The sequence below is a fragment of the Pithys albifrons genome, chromosome 3 (assembly GCF_047495875.1).
Source record: "Pithys albifrons albifrons isolate INPA30051 chromosome 3, PitAlb_v1, whole genome shotgun sequence".
Taxonomy (NCBI): Eukaryota; Metazoa; Chordata; class Aves; order Passeriformes; family Thamnophilidae; genus Pithys; species Pithys albifrons.
In genome coordinates this window covers 88402122-88426525 of record NC_092460.1, presented here as the reverse complement: position 1 = coordinate 88426525, position 24404 = coordinate 88402122, and the positions used below count along the sequence as shown (strand labels likewise).

The 24404-nt window shown below is 38.4% G+C and overlaps 1 protein-coding gene across 4 annotated transcripts in view; it reads right to left on the bottom strand.

Annotated features, from left to right (window-relative positions):
* Positions 1 to 24404, bottom strand: part of ATXN7L1 (ataxin 7 like 1) — a 114098-nt gene that overhangs the window by 67267 nt on the left and 22427 nt on the right. For 3 of the 4 annotated variants that reach the window (XM_071552641.1, XM_071552640.1, XM_071552642.1), the window contains exon 3: positions 6877 to 6981. The exons of the other annotated variant lie outside the window; for it this stretch is intronic. In XM_071552641.1, coding sequence (XP_071408742.1) covers positions 6877 to 6981 — 105 coding nt within the window. The remainder of the gene's footprint in view (positions 1 to 6876; positions 6982 to 24404) is intronic. 4 annotated transcript variants of the gene reach the window in all.

Sequence of the window (24404 nt, the reverse complement as noted above, 5' to 3'; positions counted from 1 at the left end):
TATTGACAGATCATACTGGGGCCAAGCTATCTGTGGGGAGCTGTCAGCTTCCTACTTACACTACTCCTTGACCTTGTAGCTCTATGTATTTCATACCTATTTCTATATCTGCTTCCCTGTTTTACGCTGTGTCACTGATGATGGGATGATAGTAGAAAACATGTAAAAAAGCCAACCCTATCAAATATTGTGCTGCTTGCTTCTAAGAAAGCAGGTCAGCAGATCTAAACACAGCTCTATCATTAATTCACATGCTAGACTAAGAAAGAAAGCACAACAAACTCCTTCGAGCCTTGAGAAGGTCTCAACAACACAAGATGTAGCTTTGAACATCAGATGCACATTTTTCAGTCCCATCACAGTTCATCCCTTGGAACTGAGTGCTACTTTCCACATTCAGGTTCACTTTGTCTGGCACATCTCTGATGCAAGAAGCATGTGCTGTCTTGCTTTAGTCTGGGTTATGGAGGGCCTGGCACTCAGGACATTTTCCTTTCTTAGGAGGTGGAAGGTGAATAGCTCCGAGGTGGTAAGGCTACCAAATCCAAATATCTCCCTTCCTGGACAAGTCAGTACAGACAAGGTAAGATTTTGTGGTTGTTTTTCTTGAATGAACATGGCCTTGTCAATCTCCCTCCCTGAAAATACAGGAAGGCCCAGGACTGTTTGCAGTCCTGGATGAGCACAGCAGGCAATACTGAGGTGACCAATAGTCTCATGCATGGAAGCAGCTAGGAAGCAGTTTTCTTTATTGCCTCACTTGATTCAAGTATTAAAATGTCAACTGATTCCCTTTTATTTACCTAAGTGCTTTACTGAATCTGGCCAGACTCTATCAGCAGTTAGGACAAAACTAAGTAACACTTTGTAAGAGAGTAAACAAAGACAGATTTTACATTTCTGTACCTATTCAGAGTCTCAAGAATTGCTGACAGTCTAAACTATATGAGTCCAAGAATCTGTAGGGAAAAAGCTGAATTCAAGGGAGTGCTGGTTTAGTTTTGCTCTTCAAGGCTAATACTGACTCGCCCTGGATGGTCTGTGCAGAGATGTACTATTTAACTTGTACGGGAATGGTGCAAAAAATGTCTTGTCACCTCAGTTTCACAGCACCTGCCATTATGCTGGGCATGGAAATCTTGCACTGACATGGACAGGACAGACCCACACGTGCCACTGCAGGAACTGCAGCTCAGATTTTCATCACTGACAGGAGACAGAGGTTTGCCACTGGCTGTGCTTTTGTCTTGAGAACAAGATTTCTGGTAGAAAGACTGTAAAGCTACTTCAAAGTTTTTTTGGAAACCAGGAGTTTCTGTTTTAAAGCAATGGAAATGAAAGCTGCAGACAAAATCAGTGTATCCTAGGCAGTCACATACATATAAAGGTGCCCAAAACATTCAGTTCCTTCTGTCCCCACCCCAACCAACAGGAAAAGAAAACTGAGAGTCTTGTCAGTCTAGCAGCTACCATTTCCATTTTGAACAAAAAGCCAGAGGGACAAGAGCAATTTGTATTATTTTAATTATTTTATGCAGTGAAACCTAACCATGTGACAAGCAGAAAGTTATTTAATCAATAATTATATCACATAACAAGTTTTGACAAGGCTATGAAAAGTGAAAATCACAGTCACAGAAGGAGAGTGACTCTAAACGTCATTGTCCTTGAAGGGCACAAGAGTGTTCCCCCGATTAAAGGTCAAATGCAACAGGTAAAATATTAACAATTACAAACCCCCAAACAGCTGTATTTAATAAAAAACAAGGCATTGAATAACTGAAAACATAAATACTGAGAAAAATCTGTCAAATGTGATACGTGTATCAAAATCCTTATGCAAAAAAAAGATGCCAACTAGTGATGTTCCAACTAGTTTTGAAAAAAGCAAATAATATTTATTCACGCTATAAGCTCAGCCTTCTTGTATTTGATCATGGTTCATTAAATTGTAACACACAACTAGCACCATGTAAAACAGCTAGTGTGAGTAATTCAAGATATATAAGCTCTGTTAGGAAAATAATTATGATATGGAAGGGAAAATAATTTATTTATATTCTTCAGTACTCCATTACTTTCTAGTTTGTTTTCCTTTTAAATGACACTTCTACAGCCAAGCAGAAGGATAAAAAGGAAATATCCTTTTGTAACTTTCATGAGGACATGAAGATGTCAACCCAAGGATTTACAACTCAGAAGTAACGAAAATCAAGTCCAGGGGTCTTTTCTTTTTTTAAGGAATACAAGTTTCTCAATTAAAAGCCTGTTAAGAGAACCTTGGAGTCAGGCAGGATAGATTTCAGTGAGTGTTCAATAAAGAAATTAGCAAAAGAAGAGGTCTTCATGGCCATTTCTCCTTGACAAAGCAAAACTGGTTTCCTCTCTATGCTACAACTTCATCAAATGGGGATCTTAATGATTCAGTTCATTAAGATACCAATCACAGTTTTGGAAATTGTTCCAGAGCATGTTTGGAAGCTTTCTTTGATGGTTATACTGCCATTATTGTTTAACCAAGCTGCATATTTAGGTTGGCTAATTCACCTCTTCCCTCCAACTTTATGCCTTATTTTTAACACTTCACCATCATTAATTTATTTCCTCACATCAAAAGTCAAGATGTTTTGACAAGCTCTCTATATGGACAGTGTGCCAGAACCACCTTTTATGAGAGGTTTTCCTTTTAAGAGGGAAAGGCCAAAGTTAAAAAGACTCTTACTGTACAAAGCATTTAAAAAAAACCCCCAGAACTGTACCTGATGCTCTTTAGTCTGGTAAAGAACAATGCAGTAGAAGAATATGAAGCATTACTCTTTCTGGGGCTACGGGAAAACGGAAATGTCTCCTGGAAAAAGGTACATGTGCCACCTTAACAAGTATTTAATAGCGACACAGAACTGGAGTTAACAGCAGTCATAGGGACAGAGCTCAGTATAGGCTGCCAACCAAAAAATCTCACAGAAAACAGGTATTGGAGAAAAAACCCTAAACAAGCTTTGTGTCTTCACTGAGGTTAGCATTTGAGAATAAATTAAAATTCGTTAAAAATCAAACCCAGAATTCTTCATATGCTAAGTACACTTAAAAATACTATAAGCTGCATAACCAGACTGACTTCTAATTTCAAACTACTTTGTGAAGGAATAAATACAACTACGTGTTTATACATTGGAAAAAAAAGAAAATCCATGATATTGAACCACTGCAAGAAGTTACTAAAAGGAAACGTCTTCAGGAGCAAAGAACAATATTTCAGTGCTATTGTTGATGACATTATGTTATGCTATTTTCTAAGAGCACAATAATACTGGATGACCTCAGGAAATTACTTGATTTACATGGTTTATCCAGCAGCCTAGAACAGCAAGACTATTTCAAGTGGGCTTATGTCATATATGTACATGAATGGTTTAATCCTTACTAACGGATATAAATGTTTATCCCACAGATACAAGAATGTGAAACTGCTCTCAAAAATAGTTCAGTATTTCTCTGACTTAGATCTACCACCTTGCAACACTGAGCTTTACATTGCCTTCACTACATACAAGTTCAAGTCCAGCAACTCAGGCTTCTGATTAGCCAGATCTCTTCTTTTACCTTCCTGATTTCTGCCGTCTAAGGTTGTATGATGCATTGCCTCCCTTTAAAAATACCCTGAACCACAACCAGATTTTTCTCATTTTCTGCTTGATATTCAAAGAATCAAACTCTTAAAAGTTAAATAACATCTGGCTCTATAATCTTCACAACTTTCCAGAGCCAAGGATGGCTACCACATGTCTGAAATCAGAGGCAAATGAAACAGTGGGTTGTCTTACGCTCTGGAGGAAGGCAGATGCCAGTGAGGGCTCAGGAGAAGTGTTACAAAAACGTTTGTTAAACTAAACATTCCAGTGCTGCTCCAAAGCCAAGACCTTCAAGTTACAATACAGGGGAACTACAAACATAAGGCATGTGTCTGGCATGGACCTAATTCCTTACTGAGAATATGGACGGGATCTTACCAGGGTTATTAGCAACAAAACACACTTTGTGGGAGATTCTGGGATAGATCCCTACAAGACCTTGTCAGTACCAATAAAGACTCCCCATGACACAGACTACAAGAGCCAAAAAACCAGTAGTGGCTTCTAATGCTTTCTCATTCCATTGCCCGTGTTACAATTTTGAAGCTGCAATTCAAGACATTTATAATAATGCATTTTATGGTAAATATGACAGTCTAAACACCTCAAAGTCTACTGACAGACACACTCAGCATCCCTGAATTTACAGATATACTGCTGCATGGTCTAACTAGTTAAGGAAAATCTGATCCACCAAACTGGTTGTGTCCAAGGGTGATAGTGCTCTAAATGAAACAGGTAATTAAAAGTTGCTGCTTCACAGAAGAGCCCCATGCAGCCAGAATCTGTCTCAACTGAAGCCTTCTCCAGACCTTTCTCAATGGGCTATCCATTGAGAGACATATCCAGCGAGAGACTATTCAGCCACAAGCAGCTCATGGTTGATATATTTTCTTATAGGAGATTTTTATCATTTTCTACCCAGACAATGCAACTACAGATGAATTATTAACATCTATGTGTAGCTCTCCTTTAGATCCTACTCATTTCTTATGAAAACTCTATCCTACTAGATGCATTTCACATAAACAACATTAAGTACTTTTAACAGATCCATTTTTTGAAAATAAATTATTAGTTACATTACAATAATTCTCAAGACCCCCAAGAAACCTTCTATCTTCTAAAACTACTTTTATATGGTTTTAGTACATTGCCTTTACTGTTTCTTCTTTAAAGCAAAATAATTTATCTATATATTTAAAGCCCTTTCACAGGCCTTTCAGCAATATTCCTGGACATCTTTCCTCAAACAAGTCTGACTAGAGTAACTGCAATCTTCAAGAGGCAACATCTTTGTTCAAATATTTTCAGTATTCTCCTTTTTATTTTTAATACAGTCTATTTTTTTCAAGTTTTTATTGACCTTAGGTTCTTAAAACAAGCAATTCAGAACTTAACATTCAATCATTCAGTGTAACAGGACTGCTATAATGAAGATAAAGTAAAAGGAATTGTATAAATAATGGAGTAATGGAGAAAAGAGAAAAAGAAAAAAGGACAAGGACTCACAGGATCTTTGCAGTTTACAGGCAATACACTAACACTTATGACAACTCCTTACATACAAAGTGCTCAGAAAGTCCTTTCTAACATGGATTTATTTACTCTCATCTAGAAGTAACATCATTCTACATGCCTACTACACGAAAACAGGACCAATTTTCATAGTACTCCCTAACCCAGGTCAAGTCCAGGAAAAAGCACAACTATGGAAGGTGACGGGAAGGTGTTACCCAGGTTCTGTTTTGCAGCAGATCTCACACTGATGCACAGGTCAGTGTTTATGGTACCCACCGTACCTGTGACCACATGCAGAGAAGCTTTTCTGTCACTGAAAGACTCATAAGATACCTGAAGCTGGGCAGAAAAGAACCACAACACTAATTGCAAGAAAAAAATTTTAAAAAACCAAAATAGCAGGATGGCTTGCTAAAACGCTAAAATCAACACCTGCCCCCACCATTAAACTAATAAGACCTCCTCACCCTGTAATTATACTTTCAGATCTTTTTTATTCACTGGATATTTCACTATTACAATTTTTCCACAATTACTTCAATCTAGGTCAAAGCTGGAGGCGAGTCATGTAACTGCCTCACAACGTGAGTGCAGCAGCTCCTGGCTGGTTGTTAGCAGTGAGTCCATACAAATGCAAGGCAGCATTTTGGTAACACATCTTTAAAAGTAAATAAACTTATTTTCTGTCCATCCCACTTACATTTTACCCTTACTGATTTGCTTTGCTGTCAAGAAAACTGAGAGAACAACAGAATTTGTGACATTTACCTCTTGCATTTAGGCAAGAAAAAGCTCACTGGGCTTTTTTTCCCCACCTTAATATATTTAATTGATTCCATCCTTACTACTAGCTGCCTTTCATTATTATGCAATCACCTTCAAATTATTTTGATTAAACTAAATCTGATTAAACCTCATGCAAAGATACCTATTCCAGTCACATTTTGCAATCCTTAAAAAAAAAAAGGAAAAACGACAAAAAAATCACCACAAAAACAGATCACTGGACAAATAACAAATAAACCACCAGATAAGTAATAAATAAACCAGACCCTGGGATGAAGTTTTTCAGAAATAATTGAAAGTAGTTTGTTAATCAATAGCAAAAATTTCTAACTGGAGTAGTTTTGCTTATAAATAGTCAACATAAAAATTATTTTCTCAATGTTGTCATACTAATTCAGAAATAAATATCTGCAGATTTCTGCTGCTTCTCAAGCTTCTCTTGAAAAATGTTAATTTAAGAAATGGGACTCAAAATGCCAATTACATAAAAACCCTAAACCCTATGATAAATATAAAAATAAACCCTATGTATAGTTATGCATAAATCCCATCAGAAAACAATCCATAACATTCAACTTCCAGTTAATGCAGATCAGTATCATAGACCTCACTTTGCAGCTTTGACAGAAGACAATCCAATGTTGTCATAATAGTTTTAACCTAGCTAGTATCTAACTAACAGGATTTATTTGCTGTAATAGGTTAACTTAGTATAACAAGTTCAATGTGAAAAGCTCAGCTTCTAGAACAACTAATTTAACTTCCTCTACAGGAAATATGCTAACTTGAAAGCATTGCTGGCATTTTCTGTGGAAAGAACACAAGATAACCAGAAAAGTCTCTCTGCAATGCCTCTGTCATGATCGTATGCAATGATTCTTAAGAGAACCAAACGCCAGTTTGGCACTGTAATTCAGGAAAGAAAACATTCACTTACCGCAGTGTGACTGGAAAACCTGTGGCTTGACTACCTGATTGCAGATATTGCACACTACAAGATAGAAATCATCATGAGCTGGATAATGGCCAAATAAGTGCATATCTGTGGGAAAGTTAAAAATATATACAAGAATTAGAAATTATGCTTTAAATATATATTAAGAAAAAAATTGAAAATACCGTAGGGCCACTACTGTTATATTAATTTATACAAAACAAATTTATACATTGCTCCGTAAGAGCATCTTACTAAAGAATCTTAAAGAGACCTTTTTCCCCTCTTCTGGGTCTCAAGGTCCTGTACTAATGCTGCAGTCTCATCCCTCAGTCTGAGTCAGAACACAGGCTGCAACACCTTTGTCTTAACACTCACTGCCAAGAAGTGGAGTAAACATTTCTGTATTGGTCAACTGTTGACACAGTAAAGCAATATGTTTTTAAAAATCTCTAAACAAGTTGTGTAGGTTGTGCTCCATGTTACAGTATTCCCAGCTTGACTACAAATTGCTAAAGAAAGGCTCCTGCTTAAAAGCAAGTTATAGTAACCAAGGTCAAAGATCCTACAGCTTAAATCACAGTCAGGAAGTTCATGACATGATATGAAATTTCTGATTCTGTGCAAATGCCCTTCCCTACTTTCAATGCCCTGTTGTGTGTCCCCAGCAAATACTCAGGGGAGACACAAAGTCAGTTAATGAGGTATTTCTCAGGCGATGGTATGAGGAATTTCAAGAAATCCAAAGATGGATACAGTCATACAATGACAGGCACTTGTCTGTCTCGGCTGCAACACATAATGCAACACATGCATTCTTAAGCCATTACAAACAGATTAAAATGGGCTTAAATTACTAACTGAAGGCCTCAGAGCTCTAACATTACACGTGAAGTAACCTGTTTCACTTTGCATTGCTATAACTTAAGAACAAGTACACATAGTCATCCACCACAATTCAGCTTAAAGGGCAGAACTCCAGTCACTTTTATGCACTCCAGTGGGATCATGTCACCATGTCCAGTGTTAAGGAAGGTGTTGCTGCATTAGTAACCCCATGACAAGTATCGGCCCCACAGATCACACTCCCCCTCAGAACAGGGCAGTGACATCTTTATTTAAAGATGCAGCAAAATCGCATTCCAGTCTTACTCAGCAGCATCTGAAATCTATTACAGAACTTGCAAATGCAGCTTCTGACTCAGACTGAAATATCAACCTGGCACCTTTTAAACATGAGGAAAAATGAGAAGACCCTCAGTAAAGACAAACACGGAGAACAGTAGCTGTGATTGATGAATGTCAACAACTAAATCCTATTTCTCCAGTAAGTCATGCGTTTCTAAAAAATAGTGATTTCTGTTAAAACCTGACTCAAACAGGTACCTTATTTCATTAGTTCTTAACCAAAGTGATCATTTTGGCCCTAGAACTATTTTTATAAGTAATTCTGCCCTGGCCTGTATCACTGTAGGTACCATCACTGCTTATGAGGGCAGTTGTTTGCAGGATGAAGCGCAGAGCATCTCCAGTCCTTGGAAACCCCAGAGGAATGAGACATCCCTCTCACAGTAATTCAGGCAGTACCACTAGCACATCCAGGGGCTTGTCCAAGCACTCTTGGCCACAAACCAGCCCCACCAACCTACAGGTATTTCACAGTATGATATGACATGAATCACTCCTTTATCCCCTGAAAACCAGAAGCTTCTTGCTGTTACTGCTCATCCGGGGCTATGAAATCCAGGTGAAAGGTTAACCAGTTGTGACCCCTTTGCGGTGCAGGTCTTGCACTAACCAAGCCTTTAAATGCAGCACAGCCAGATGAACACAATCAGCAATTTCAGCTTAATTTTAACAGAACACCAGTGGTGAGGTGTACACTCCTTTGGTGTAGTTAGTGTTAGCACTGGTGAAGCCAAAACTCCTTACAGATAAAACCAATAAGCAAAACCATCCAGGCACTACAACTGGCCTATTTATTTTATGGCTGTAATGTGATAAGTCAGTCATCTGAAAAACCACTTTACATTGGAAATTCTTAGCTGGCTAGTTTTGACTGGAACCTACAGATTTCCACTAACAGCACTGTTAACTCCACAGAAAGGAGTACTTCCTCTGGCTATGATTTGACACAGAGTCTCTGCTCAAAAACATGCATTTAATAATTAATACGGGTATGAAATATTTCAAAAGGGTTAAAACATCTCAGCAACTTAAAATACTTTTTTTTCTGTTGTGTGAATGGTCCAGTGACAATCTTTTTATGAAAACATACAGACTTTGCCCTTTGCAAACACAAAATTCAGAATTTTTTTCCAGTTTGAATTCCTTAAGTTCATTTAACCTTCGCAGCTCTGTATCCTAGCCTTTAAAACATGCCCAGCTCTGAGGCATCTGCAGTCTGGCTGGGTCTGAGTCTGAGCTTTTATGAAGTCTGGCTGCAGGGAGTAATTTATAAAAAACATAAGGTATTAATACTGGAGAAATCTATTCAAGGACATAGGTGGAATAAGGAATCAGGTTAGTTTACAGATGACAGAACCATCTATGTTTTCACCAGGCACTCTCAAGGAGACAGAGCGGTGAAGGGACAGTCCTGGTAGCTGTGAGCTCACTCTGTAACCCAGCAAATACCACTGCACCCAATGGGCAAATAGCACTGGGTAAAATCTGAGTTTACCACACTGCGGTGGCAGAGGTTGATGTGCACCCATGTGCAGAACACACCAAAATGCTGCTGTGAGAAACACAGCATGAAAAGGATGCACAGACACAGAGTCTAAGTGACATCCTGAAGCAGTACTGTGGGAATTTTCTCATTTTGCAGATGCCAAGGAATACCCCAGTGGAGGTACAAATGTTTACTGTAAATGGGAGTTTTCTGATACAAACTGAAGTTATTAGCCCCCTCTCAAAAGTCCACTTAATCCATGAATCTCAAGCACACAAGACCATGGGTTGGAAATAACAGCACACAAATATACTGTCATTATTGGCTCAGAATAGATAAAAAACTTAAACGCTATTTTTCAGACTTCTAAGCTTCCTTAAAAATCTCACTATATAGGAGTTTTTAAGAGAGGAAAATTCATCAAGTCCAAACAGGTTCAACTACCTCTCTTAGTTCATCGATGTGAACAAGATTGGCACAAATCTGTTTTCATGATTAAACTCATGATTTGTAAGTACACACATAGTATATATAAATTACTTTTTAATTGAAATTGCATGAAGTATTAATATTGGCTCACTACAAATTCCAACTGGGAATACACTTTATGAGGTATAATAATATTACAAATGCAATCCAGATCAGAGCATTTATAATGAATAAAGGAATATTTGAAACTAAAAAGCAAGTAGAAAATATAAACAACTATATATGTTTTTATACATATTTTTCTGTTTTTAATGAGAACAGTTCAATGCTACCATGTCCTACTCAAAGCAACCAGGACTGAGGGGTTATTCTGGACACTGCTCTCATGCTTAGATCAGACTATAGCCATTTCACAATTTAGACTTTCTGCACGCAGCAAAAAAGACAGTGGCCTCCCCAGCCAAAAAATTATCTTCTAAAGGCAACAATCACATCTCCCTGTCTGCTTAGACAGAAGCAATGGTGATTAGCTTTCCAGGAAATTTTGGGGAAGGAAACACATGTCTCTAAAGCCAGCTCAGGAAAGACTTCACGGAAAAAGGCAAGACTACTGCAGAAGACAGGCTATAATAATCAGAGAATGAGATGAGTGACCATCAACTAGTACTGAAGTAATTATCAAAGTACAATTAATTATACCAAGTAGAGAAAAGTAACTGCAAAGTGTATTTATTTTCTACCAAAACCCACCAATACCATGGAAACCATAGAAAATGTTTCTTCTGCAAATTGTGGCACAAACACAAAAATGCAGGTGTCAGATATGATTTTTTATCTTCCCCAACAACACACATAAAGGAATTACTTTTAGTAACAAAGGCAGATGACTTATATGAAGTTCCTTCTCTATTATTACATAATTCATAATCATTTGCATCGCACTGTATAATCAAACACAAGTTAGAAATAATCTAAAACATTCTTCCACTGCAGAATTAAGGTTGTCAGTTAGATCTCACAATATTGCATGGGAAATCAAGTTTTTAATTATGGTATTTTGCTATAAATTATACACATTTTAAACATTTGCTTATATATCTGTTGCTCCACTAAATATACATACAAAGCCTGCTTGGAAAAATATTAGTGCTGTTTATGTGTCAAGAGAGAGAAGGGAAGGGAGGAGCAGGGACAGAAAGACTATTCAAGACACATTGGTTAAAAACCAACAAAGAAAAGCTGAAAGAAAAAAAAGGCAATGGCAAAAATGGCAATGGACAAAACCAAAACTATGTGGTTCCTCCAGCTCCTGGAGCTACAGATTTTTAAATTCTATGTCTAGAAATGTACCCACTATTTCCCTCTTGTTCCAAAAAAGTCACAAATCTGTACATCATTCAAAAATTGGAGGAATGTCCAAAATCTTTCAGTACATTAGATTCCTTCTACATTTGAGATAACTTAGTTTTTTAAGTAATTTGAATGGTGAATTGAAACTTGAAACTGGAACAATAAAAAGACATCTTCAGGGTATTACTCAGACAGCAGTTAAACACACTTGCATAGATGGGTTAGTCTTATCATAGAAATAAATGTCACACTCTTTCCATTTAACATCAGCTTATTGTCCCCAGAGTGCAGTTTTCCTTTAGTTTTCCTTTTTTTGCTCAGAAACCAGCAAGTTGCTTCAGTAATTAGTTAGCCAATATAAATTGCATTTTAGTCTTGAAAATGTCAGTCACAGTTGCAATTAATCACAGAGTAATTTAAACTGAAAGAGATGGCAGGATGTCATTTACTCCAAGACCCTGCTCAAATTGTGGCTAACTTCAGAGTCAGAACCACAAAGTGATGCTCAAGCTCTTTTCTTTTTGATGGAAAAATGCAGGTCATGGCTAAAGTAATCATGAAATTGAGGAAAAAATAAAAAACAAAATATTCATGACACAGCTAACATAGGACCAAACACACCTGTCCTAGTACTGACTGATGTCCTTCGGGTGTTTATACAAGGAACTGAAGACTGTGCATGCTAAAAAGGCAAGTGGGAAATCAATGAGAAGAAAACAAACACCAGCCTTTTCAGCAACAGCAATAACAAATGAAACATGACAGTGACAAATTAAAAAAAAACCCACAGAAAAAGCAGCAAATAAACTTAAGTGTCAGTGTGGTGAAGAGTCAAGGTCATGACACCTTTAAACCAGTCCAGTATAGTTGAATGGTATGCTGCCTCCCTGGTTAGAGCAATCATAAGGATACTGGCAATCCTAGAGAATGCTAGGAATAGTTAATTAATTATAGTTTATACAGTAAATACTACCCTGAATGACACAGAAAGACTTTGTACTACACTGCCTTATCCAGGCATTATGAAACAGCACTGAAGATACAAGTGGTGCTTTCCATTCCCAAAGACCCATTAAAAAAGAAAAAAAAAGTTCATAATTGGGAACTAGTGATCTAAACAAGTATTTTGAATTAACCATATCGGCACACCTTTTGTAACAACCTGTGTTTGCTAGCCATTATAAAGTAAGCTACACAACACTGATGTTATTATTTTGCATAAGACACCACTTATCAATACAAAAGAAAAAAGAAATAAGCATGTGAAAATGAGACAAAGCTTTTCTTCTACAATTCTGAAGACTTCTATGTAATTTATGTAGGTTATTTGCCTTCCCAGTCTAAAGTAATTTGACAACATAGGACCAGAATTGCCTAGACTATCAGATTAATTATCAGAAGAATACTGGAAGAGAACACCCAAAACTCACAGGTCAAAAAGTATGCTGCATACCTATGACACCAAGAAATCTCAGTTTTCCACATCTTTAAGGTATCCAGAGGATAAGACAGTAGCTAATGTAAATTTTTCCTCCTTAAAACTTCCTACATGGAGGCACATGGCCCCTTAGCTCCTGGAGGCAGAAGATAGTTCATCCACTTATGGAGTCTTTATTTCACTTTCTGTACACAATTTAATATTTAAACTGATCAAAGTTATGCACCAGTACAGTCCTTTTGGACTCCAAGCTTCATATTCCTGCCCCTCCCTTGTGTTTGTACCATCTATTAACTGATAACACAGAGTCAAATTCAAGACAACTCTGAATCAGGAGCAAAGTAATATGAAGAAGAACAAAACAGGAAGAGGTTTTCTGACCATTTAATTTCCTAAGGTGCCCCTCAGTAAAACCTGACAAATGCTACCACTAGAGCTGAGGGGAAGGAAAAGCAGAGCCTAGAACTGGATGGCAGGAGGACTAGCAGGACCAAGACCACATAAAACCACTGTGGAGCAGCTGTGCATCTGTAGCTTATTCTGAAATCTGTCACACAGGTATCTGTGCAATATTAAAGGAAGACACTTGGCTCAAAAGGAAGTTGTGTAAAACTAAGGCTACTTGGCTCTCCGTTAAAGACACCGGTAAACACATTTATTAATTTGTGACACATAAACCATTCAGAAGCATTGCAGTGGATTTGGGCGGCAAGGTTTTGGTAGTGGGGGAGGGCAGGGCTACAGAGGTGGCCTCTCTGGGAAGCTGCCAGCACTTCCCCATGTCTGGCAGAGCCAAAGCCAGTCGGCTCCAGGAATGATCTGCCACTGGTCGAGGCTGAGCCCACCAGTGATGGCAGTACCACCTCTGTAACAACACATTTAAGAAGCAAAACTAAAAACTTACTGTGCAGAAGCAACTGTGGCCAGAGAACAAAGGTGAGAGAATATGTGAGAGAAACAACCCTGCAGACACAAGGTCAGTGAAGAGGGAGGGGGAAGAGGTGCTCCAGGCACTGAAGCTGAGATTCCCCTGCAGCACGTGTTGGAGATGATCGGCTACAGGGGGACGTCCTGCCTCACCATGTTGGTCCACAGTGGTGCAGAGATCCACCTGCACCTGTGGAGGACCCCATGCTGGGGCAGGTGGATGCCCAGAAGAAGGATGTGACCCTGTGGGAAGCCCACGCTGGAGCAGGCTCCTGGCAGGACCTGGGTACCCATGGAAAGAGGAGCCCAAGGCAGAGCAGGTTTGCTGGCAGGCCTCGTGATCCCATGGAGGACTCACATTACAGCATTTTCTTCTTGCAGGACTGCATCCCATGAAAAGGCACCCACACTGGAGCAGTTTTTGAAGGGCTGGCATTGGAGAGTTTGTGAAGGACTGTTTCCTGTGGGAGGGACCCCACACTGGAGCAGGGGAAGGACTCCTCTCCCTGAGGAACAGTCAGAAGCAGAAACAACATGTGATGAACTGACTGCAACACCCATTCCCTGTCTCCCTGCACTGCTGGGCAGGGAGGAGGTAGAGAACTGAGAATAAAGTTAAGACTGCGAAGTAGGAAGGGGTGAGGGGAAGGTATTTTCAGGATTTGCTTTAATTCTCACTATCCTGCTCCAATTTTGACTGGTAATAAATTTAACTAATTTTCCTAAGTCAAGTCTGTTTTGACTGTGACAGTAATTGGTGACTGATCTCTCCCTGTCCTTATCTCAACTCATGAAACTTTCATTATATTTTCTCTTCCTTGTCCAACTGAGGAGGGGAGCAATAGAACAGCTTTGGTAGGTACTTTCTTCCAGCGAGGGTCCAGCCACCACAAGCATATCATCTCCTTTCATATAATTCTTTATGTTTCTAACATTTCATATTACTGACCTAATCTCTAAAACCAGATTCCCATTACATCATTTGACTTCAATAATTTTGTGAAATGTAATCAGACAGGATAATTTTTACCTTTTCAGTTCCTGAACACACTGGCTTTGCCTGTCCTTCAGTTAAAGAGCCTCCCATTTCAGATATGAAGGGTGTAGGTACTAAGAAACCAGTGCACATTTAAGAGAGGAAGTTATAGACCACTGAGGTCTATTTGAATAGTTTGAGAAATTTGGTTAATGCTTTTTTTAAAAACTTTTTTATCATCAGTTTAAACTAAGGACAAATACAAACACTAAATTCGCTAAAATATATAAATAAATTCTAACAAACATTTGCATTTGGACACTGCAGCCCAGGACTGGAGTGACAGAGGATTTGCCCTGAAAAGGATCAGGCAGAGCAAAGACAAGTCATTCCCCAATGTGGCAATGCTCTGCACTGGCCCTTCTCTTGCAAGTCCACATGGAAGAAGTTGGAGAATGGAACAAGGCTGCAGAGCAAGACAAAAGACAGTTTAGCAGAGTGCCAGGCAATAAACCCCACGTTTGAAATTGAAGGGGACATAATTCAATTACACAGTAATATTTAGTCTTCAGTAGGTAAGTGTAATTGTAACATGAACAAGGGGAAATTGTAACAACTTCTGTAACATCAAATTATTGTCTACAGAGTGATTAACCCTCTTACACTTTTCGTAACTGCTCTTATATTTTTCTGTAATTATTATATTGTACCAAGTAGCTTTCTTCTCATGAATCTGGATTTTGAGTTGGTTCCCATTTTACACCTAACTACACATTCCAGGAACTAGAGCAACAGCTGGCAAACTCTACTATTATAAAACTGTACAAAGTCAATACCAAGGAAAAAATCCTGTTATATTGTAAAATAGATACCAGTTAAACATGTTAAGGGGTCCAAAGACAAAAACAAAACAAACCCCCAAAAATATCTTCCACAAATCGGTTACAAAACATGCCTTAAAAATCTAGGTGAGCAAAATATAAGGAAGAAACAAACTTTTCATGTGATCAAAAGCAAGCTAGAAGAGTCAAGTAAATGTACTCAGTGTCTTCAAACAGCCCAACAGGTTAACACTCAGATCTGGCTTTTGGGCTTTAAGCAGATGCGTGCCCCCGAATGTGTCTATCTGCCCTATGAGCTACATTAGTCTAACTAAAGATATCACCTTCAGCAACAAATTTCATCTTGCTTATGTCTGGAAATCTCCAAGATGGCAGTGGTATTCTTAAATGACAGAAATATTAAATTTCTGAGGGCAAGGAAAAAAGGACACATCATTTGTAAGGATCCAGACTAGGTCCCCCGTAACTAGAAGCAGAGGTGACATTCCCTGTGTAGAACATACAGCGTAACTGTCCCCAGGCTCCTGAATATGGAGAGTGTGGTAAAAACCTGATGAGACTTTCTAACTTTGCACAAACAGTGGATTTCTTTTATATCTCACACACATCACTATCAAAAACCTTGGAGACTGAGCATGGCTGCACACAGGTGTGCATACAAAGGATGGAGAAGGCATAGGAAGATTATCAGTCTCTGCATTAGACCTCTGATTTCTCAGCTTCCCACAGGGAGACATAAGGGAATGAATGGCTGGAAATCATCTTCATTTACCTCGTAATTCAAAGCCAGTGTCATCCACCTTGACTAGTCTCCATGAACCACAATATAGCAACAGAACAACCCTTTCATCCTCAAATATGTATCAAGAGAAGTCTCACTGCAAATGAGACTTGTCGGCACAAGTAGCACCCTTCACGGATGATGGCACTAAATTTCGGCTCAGATTGATGTATGGCTCTCCAGAATTAGACATCTGACCTTTAGCAACAGTTGAGAGGGTTGTACCATATCCACACTCCCTGCAGTAGGTAGACTCTGACAGCTTCTCTGCTAGGAAAACACACCTTGACACAGGAAGAGATGTCATCTCTGAGTTCACTAGAATAACTCACAGAAATATACAGTGTTTCAGCTTTGGACTTTTCTGCCAGAAGATGGTTAAGCTTTCTGATATGTAGCCAAATAAACTAAAGAGGCAAGGAAACACCATGAACATACTGGTCCTGCAGAAGCAGTAAGGTGAAGATCTGGAAATATCAAATGCCAGTTGACATACGTGGCACCTTTCAAATTTTTTCCTCAATATTTCTAAGCTACAGAAGTACACAGGGTATGCAGAATGTACCTGGGACCCCTTCTCAACTTTGGCATCAGAACAGCAATGATTACTGCAGGGCAATAGTTTGGTGGTGCTGTCCTTCATTTGTGGAGGGAGCAATCCTTGCTGGAGTCTGAGACATAGATGGGTTTCAGAAAAGCATACTGGACTTCTGCAAGTCATTAGTGTCCTGAAAATTCCATTATATTAGTCCATCTAGAGCCAAATGTGGAAACACAGTATCAGTGACAATCAAGGAAATCTTTTGCTGGAAACAGAGCCCATTCAAATAGTCCTACCATAGATCTAACTTATTGCCTGGTAGCAAGAGTTTGGCCAAGAATGCCAAAGAGAAAGAGATTTCTTCCCTTTTACCTGTGATTCAGCCTATGTATGTCATACCTCTACTGCTGTACTATCCACCCAAACAGATTTCAAAAACTGCCAAGACTGATACCAATCCAGCCAGTAAAGCAAATAAGGAATTGGGAAAAAGGCTTTTCAGGTCCTACAAAATAAAACCTGCAGCATTTGAAGAAGACAGCTTTGCTTGACAGATGGGAAAACACACCTACTGTATGGTAACAGAGAACAACTATTTTTTCAGGAAGTTGCCATTATAAAAGACATTGTGGCTTATTAGGGAGTCTGTAGTACTGTAGGTTATTGACTGATACCAGCAGACCTGCATCTGCCTGAGTCTTGCTCTGCGAAGGCAGATATAGTTGGCAGAACACTAACATTTGCAATCTGCATAGCAATCTGCTGCTTCTCTTCACATCTGGGCTGTAAAAAGCTTCTCTGCCCCTTTTGTTATGAGACTGATCTTTCTTTCCGAGCTTCTCGACCACCACTTGGTTTGATCCTGTTTAGTGCTAATCTTACCACTAGCAGCAAACCTTAGTTTGCTAACTAAAAAAAAGGTGGAGAATGTTTGTAAAAAGGTTGACACAGAGTTAGCTTTGGTAACATAACCTATTCACCAAGTACAATCTTGCTGGCATGACATGAAACCAGGGGAAAATGACAACTGTCATCAGCCCCCTCCTGACTTTGTATACAGAAGATTCTGAAGACTAGTTTTCCAAGCCTGTTAGGAGAACCTGACAAAGTTAAAAATACTTGGTCTCACATATAAGAGTGTCATGGACTGCTGCAATGGGACCATCAGCAACATCTGCTCCAAGAACCTTTTCATTTGCACAATTCAGATTTTTAAAAACAAATAAAAATGCAGTAATTTTCATTCTGAAGAAAATGCAGATCTTCCTCTACTCAAAAATCAAATCTAGCAAATATCTTTTAATGTTCAAATTTAGTTGACAACCGTTAGCTGACTACCTCAAACAACAAAATGAGCTCTTATGAGGTTATTGGAGTAGCCAAGGAACAACCACAGTGACCTGAGAGATTTATTTGGTTCTTGCATGCCTTCTGGTTACAGCTGGCTGAAGAGGTGAGAAGACAGCATAAACTAACATCAATTTTTCTTCTGTATTACAGCACAATAATCCTCAGGGTACACTAAAATCAGTAAGTATTTACTACTGATGCAGGTATGCTATTACTTGATTTCAAAACAGTAGGGTTTCAACATGGACTTAGGGCAAAGACTTGAAGCTTTCCACTGTGCAAGTCAAAATAAATACTTAGAATCAAAATACATTAACACATCTCTAAACTACACAACAGTATTTCTGTACTACATATCATTTTTATAGTGGGTCAGGGTGAGCATTAAAGTGGTTTTTCCTTACTTTTCCCCATTTGCTAAAACCATAGCTTCAGTGATGTCACATTAAATTATCTGAAAAATAAAGTTTGAAAGAAAAATAACTTCTCTGATATTTACTGGCATTTTCTTTTATCTTTCCTTTTTTTAATTTAAGGAAACATTGAATACATTATATTACAGACTACTACTAAGTCATATTAGGGACTATTGAATGTGCAGCAAAAAGACAGAAATCTTTTAAATACAATGAATTTACAATACTTTTAATAATTTCATCATTTGGAGTGCTAGCAATGAAACACTACAAGGATTGCAGGTTTTCTTCTTTCATTTTCTTGTCAATGAACACTAACAAAAAGATGTTATTTATGCAGTAAAACAGTTCTCAGGAGAAAAATCCCACGGCTGAAAACACCCTTCACTCATATTTCTTCTGTGCAGACTGGCAAGAAACAAGACTTTAATCCTACAACTGGTGTTTCCTTCATAAACACTCAGCAAGACACAACTGGCACTCACATGACAGCCTGTAAAGCTGTATTATCTCCTGCAGAAGAGCAACTCTGGTCTAAGGCAGTACAACTGGACTGAAGGGGAGAGCTGGCTTAATTCCTGGCTCCCAAACAACATTCTTGCATGACCCTGATTAGATTTTTCTGTGCCTCAGTATCCCATCTCTAAAATCTGGATAATATCCTCTTTGTCTGTCCTGCCTGTTTAGATTGCAGCCTTTCAGTATTCTCTTACTATTTGTCCATACACTGCGGCCACAATGGGGCCCTTCATTTTGGCTGGGACCTCACTATGACAATGGAAAAAGCAAGGAGCAATAACTTTCAGTGTGTTTTAGAAGTGGTGTGTGACAACTGACAATTAAGATATATTAAAGGAGCCTTAAAAGAGCATTTTCTTATCCAGGTGGCATATATAACTGCAGTAAACATTCTTCTTGGTTGACATTTTCAAATAAAACTTCTGTTGTGCATTCTTGACAGAAATCCTACTTTTCTGAGTAATAACATAAGTTATTCAGGGTTGAAAAAAGTAATATAAAAATGAAATGTACACAGTTTTCTAGCCCAGCTTTTTAATAACAAGATTATTATTCTTATTACAAGAAAAGTGTAACAATAAAGATAGCATCATCAGGAAAATATTTCTCAGACAATGACTAATCTTTGTAACAGAGAAAATGATGAGTAAATGATCAAAAAAGAAGTGAGAAAAGTAAAATCTCTAACCTTACCTATGCCATTCTACAAAATGCTAAGTACCTCACTGAGTGTTACTTTACTTCTCCCTACAACCAAAGCCAAGGGCAAGAATATCTTTTAATTTAACTCTCTTCTCACCCAAAATGGAAGATGTCTGCTCTCTCTTAATCAACAGGTGAATATTAAATGGAAATGTATTGTCTAAACATACTGTCCAAAAGGACACAAATAATTCTTGTAGCAATTTGCTGAGCTCTTTCTATATTGCCTCCTACATCTATAACAGACCCATTCTCCAGGAATATTGCTTCTCATGCGACTCAACTCTCTGAAAAGTTACCTTCAGTTAGACTTTCAGTAATATAACCTTTTTCCTTCACACAGTTCCAAGTGAAATGGATTTCGTTCTCTTTCTTGTTGGAGTGAAGATCAAGGTACTGCCTAAAGTGTTCAACTGTGAGATTTTTACAGTTGGGTTTTTTCAGTTAGAGGACTTTACGTCAAATACATGAGAAAAATTATTAATGGATAATAGGGTATGGAAAGATGAATGAGAAGCTTCCTAATCAAAGTCCAAACATACAAAACCCTCTATCCTAAGGCAATTTAGACAAAACAGTTAAGAAATTCCTACAGATTGAAGCAGCCTTTAGTTCCACTAACACACAACTCCAGAAAATAGCTGTCATTTTAAGAATTCTGCTCTCAAGGGAATAATTACCCTTGCAAGTGCAATCAGTCAAATACTTGTACTGTCTGAAAAAGCACACATACATCATCAGCTCTTACACTGAGATCTATATAGTAAACTTACATGCACACCATAAACACTTTCCAGGATAGGAATACGTTCCTACTCATTCAACACGTTACATACAAACTAGTCTGGCAACACAGCACTGTGTGCTGGTACCGTAGTCTCTTCCCTGTTCCAGGAAACTAAAAGCAGTTTTGCCAGACTAACAGAGCCCATGACAAGAGCCAGCTGCACAGCTCAGGGAGAATTCTTACCTCCAGGAGATACAACCCTCAGAGAAGAATGTGGTCATGAAGGGCCCAGATCAGTACAAGTCTGCATGCCACTGAACTGTCCATCAAATCTTCCATGTGAACACCTTAACACACATATACACAGAGGTATTCCTTTTCTTCCCACTCCCTCCTTCTTCCAGGAGCACTACCAACAGTTTGTCAAAGGTACAGGATCAACCACAATTTAAAGCCACAAAATAAAGTTCTGCAGTTAAAGTGATCACCCTGTAAAGGAGCAAACTCCACCAGCAAGACATGCTCATGAGATTTTCTAACATTAGATGAGAGAGAAAGGAATATTTTTGTTGTTGTTGCTACATCAAGCAAAAAAAAGGCCTAAAGAAACTTGAGCTTTTATCAACTAAAGAACGAACAGAATCAGTATTTCCCCTCTGAAATATCACAGTATTTCAATTCTGAAGACGTAAAAAAAATTCAGAGTCTAAAGAAACCTGCCCACCTAGTAGTACTGAAGCAGCCAAAGAAAGAAATGAAAAGCCATGAGAGACACACATGCTACTTGTATCTCTCAAAAAAACCCTGCACTTTTTATGTTGCAGAGTACCTACTCATAAGACAAATAATTGGTTTAATAGTCACTCAAAGGCATACATGCTAATATAATAAAAGCTATTAATAGGACTCTTTCCTTTTAATGAAAGAAGTAGTTTAATAGTTCAATCACATTACTGTTCTGTTTCAATTTCTGCCACACTGAATACTGAACAAATCATATTCTGACCTGCACATACGTAATTCTCACTATCTGAAAAACAAAAAACCTGCAACAATTTAATTTTCATGTTCTCAAACAGAGACATGGAAAAGCTTCAGACATATCTGGAGCTGTTTTTTTGTTTCCTGGATCCGAGAAAAAAAGCGGCTTTTGTGAAATAAACTACTCAAAATATGGGAAGATAACAGTTTTTCCTAATTTTAATCTTAAGTACCTGACTACTACAAGGATCTTTCCAGCTCACTGTTCTTCACAAGAGCAGATAATTTTCCACTATTTGGCAGCAGCAATGACTTACCTAGTACTTGACTGGTACTTCAGAGGCGTAACTCAAATACCACAAAGTAGCATTTCTGAGGGTTGAGAAGTCTTTCTCTTTAAAGAAAAACCACTGCTTGTAATTAAGACTCATCAGGCTGAATTGAGATGTGCTACCCTGACCAAAAAAGTAAGAATGTTTCAGAGCCGTTTGAGGAAGATGGTAGGGAGTTCTCAGTGCAGCCCTGAGTCGCAGCTCCTTGCAGCAGATACACTGCAGCTTCACTGCTGTTCACACCTGACTGAAATTAGGATATGAAGGGCTCAGACATTTTTACTGGGGTGCTAAGAACATCCTAAGAACACACACAAAGAAAACTTCACCGAGATTAAAGTAAGCTGCTAAAAATGGGTCTGCTCAATGACTGTCTTAGGTTCTTGGCACAAACGTGCAAAAGGCCAGCAACAACATTTGCTGACACAACCTGGTCCCAGCAGCAATGCTTTCACCAGCACCCAGCTTCCCAGATTAATCTCATCCACTCAACAGATCACTGACATGAGCAGACCACTTAACACTTCTTACGCTGCAGTCTGATGCCTGTCAACTTTGCTTAGAAGGAATCTCCCTTCCAGCATTACACTATTCTGAGGATTTGGGTGTAGCAAAGCAATTGTTCATTTATTTCTGAGGACTGGAGTGTAGGGAAGCAGTTACTAATTTATTTCATGCTGTATTACAGTATTGTGCTAGCTCTTCAACAGTTAATAAAATATCAACAAACAGTTCTGTTTAAACACTGATTCTTCATGTGTTTGGAATCCACGTCGTTTTTTCTTCACATCGGCTGTGCCCTCTAGTACACCATGACTTATCTAATTGTAGGGTCATTGGAACAAGAGGTTTCCTAGACAGAGTTAAAGACACAGCTTTTCAGAGACACTCTCAGTTCTCTGGCATGTATCTGTCTTCAGCAATGATAGTGCCCTGAGCAGACAGAAGAAAAAGGAGATAGAGAAGCAAAAATACACTGTCTTGTCTCATGCATTTAAGGTACACTCCAGCATCATAAAGCTATAACAGGTCATCAAGATTCATGGACAGACACCACTTAGGAAACTTCTTCACCAATCCCATTAAATAAAAATATCTTCCACATTATTACAATGAATAAACCTTACGCCATTTACTAGCAGTAACAGTATGGGTCCTTGGAGGGCTGTTACTAATTACTGTGTAATCCAACAGACAGGACAGTGACCAAAGGAGGAGTCAAACTCTGCACTCCTTTATCCCTGACTGGGAAAACTTTAGCCAAATTTCTTGAAGTTTTAGTGTCTTTCCCTGTACATCAAGAGGAATTATTACATTGTAACTCTTAATTAAACACTTTGAAATTTACTAATGAAAAGCATCGCACGAGAAAAGAAGTATATCCATTATTATGCGTATCTGAATAAATGTTAACAACTCATCTGCAAGCTTATGCGATAATTACAATGGCATAAGAGACAGCTAATTCCTACCACAGCATTTCATCTGGAAAAAAACACTGGTATTACTACTTTTCTAAAAGGCTGAGTTCAACAAAATTCAGCTTCGGGAAAAAAGGCCCAACTAGAAAAGTCTGAATATGGTACAGCAGCCATGCAAGTGAATATCTGTCCACTGAAAATTGTTTGCATGTTGTCCAAGCTGCAGACCAGAGGCAAACTCTAGAGCTGCTCGTGTGAGCTGAAGCTGCCTCAGCGTGGAGAGGTACACACGCAGTTTTGAGGGATGCAACACACCTCAACACAGGACTGCACCGTGCAGCTGTTACAGCACCAGAGCTGAGGAAGGTTCCTGCCTCAGGGACCTTGCCAGCACTTGGCTGAGAGATTAACGTGTTTATGGATTGAATGAAGGCCAAGTGAATATAACACCAGACAGAATCGTCATTCTAACCAAAAGAGTCTGAAATGCTTTGGAGACTAAATACTTAAAGTACAGAAAAAATGCAGAATGCACTAACACCCTACTTAGCACAGTACAAGAAATGGCCATATCCATCTATAAAGTGTATATTTGGAGCATCACTCACAAATCCTTCAAGTTAATGATCTGCACTTTCCTTCCTGTTTGATAGACATGTGAGTTTTGTTGAACTCTGGATCTGAATGGCAGACACCACTTACTAACATCAATGAAGCTTCTGTAAATGATTTATCCAACTACTCTGCAAACAAATACCATCCTGTTTTCAAGATGATTGTAACTATTTTTTCCTACAACTTTCCAACTGGAAGGATATTCTGTAGTTATTAGAGCAGAAAGGTTGAACAGTACATTTTTTTTACAAGCATTCATCATAGAAAGCCTCATCCTAAGGAAAATACACTTTTCAGGATACCCTTTCTTTCAAAATGTTAAAATATAAAGCATCTTCAAAGTTTCTGTCATAGACAATTCCTAAACTAGTTTCATATCTCATTTGTTCCTTTAAGTCTCCAAGTCCAAGTGCAGTATTTCATTTGATACATAAAATGTGGTCATTTGACTTTGTTTAAAACTTGTCTCTAATTGCAAGCATTAGAGTCAAGAATCTTTGTAGTTTATAA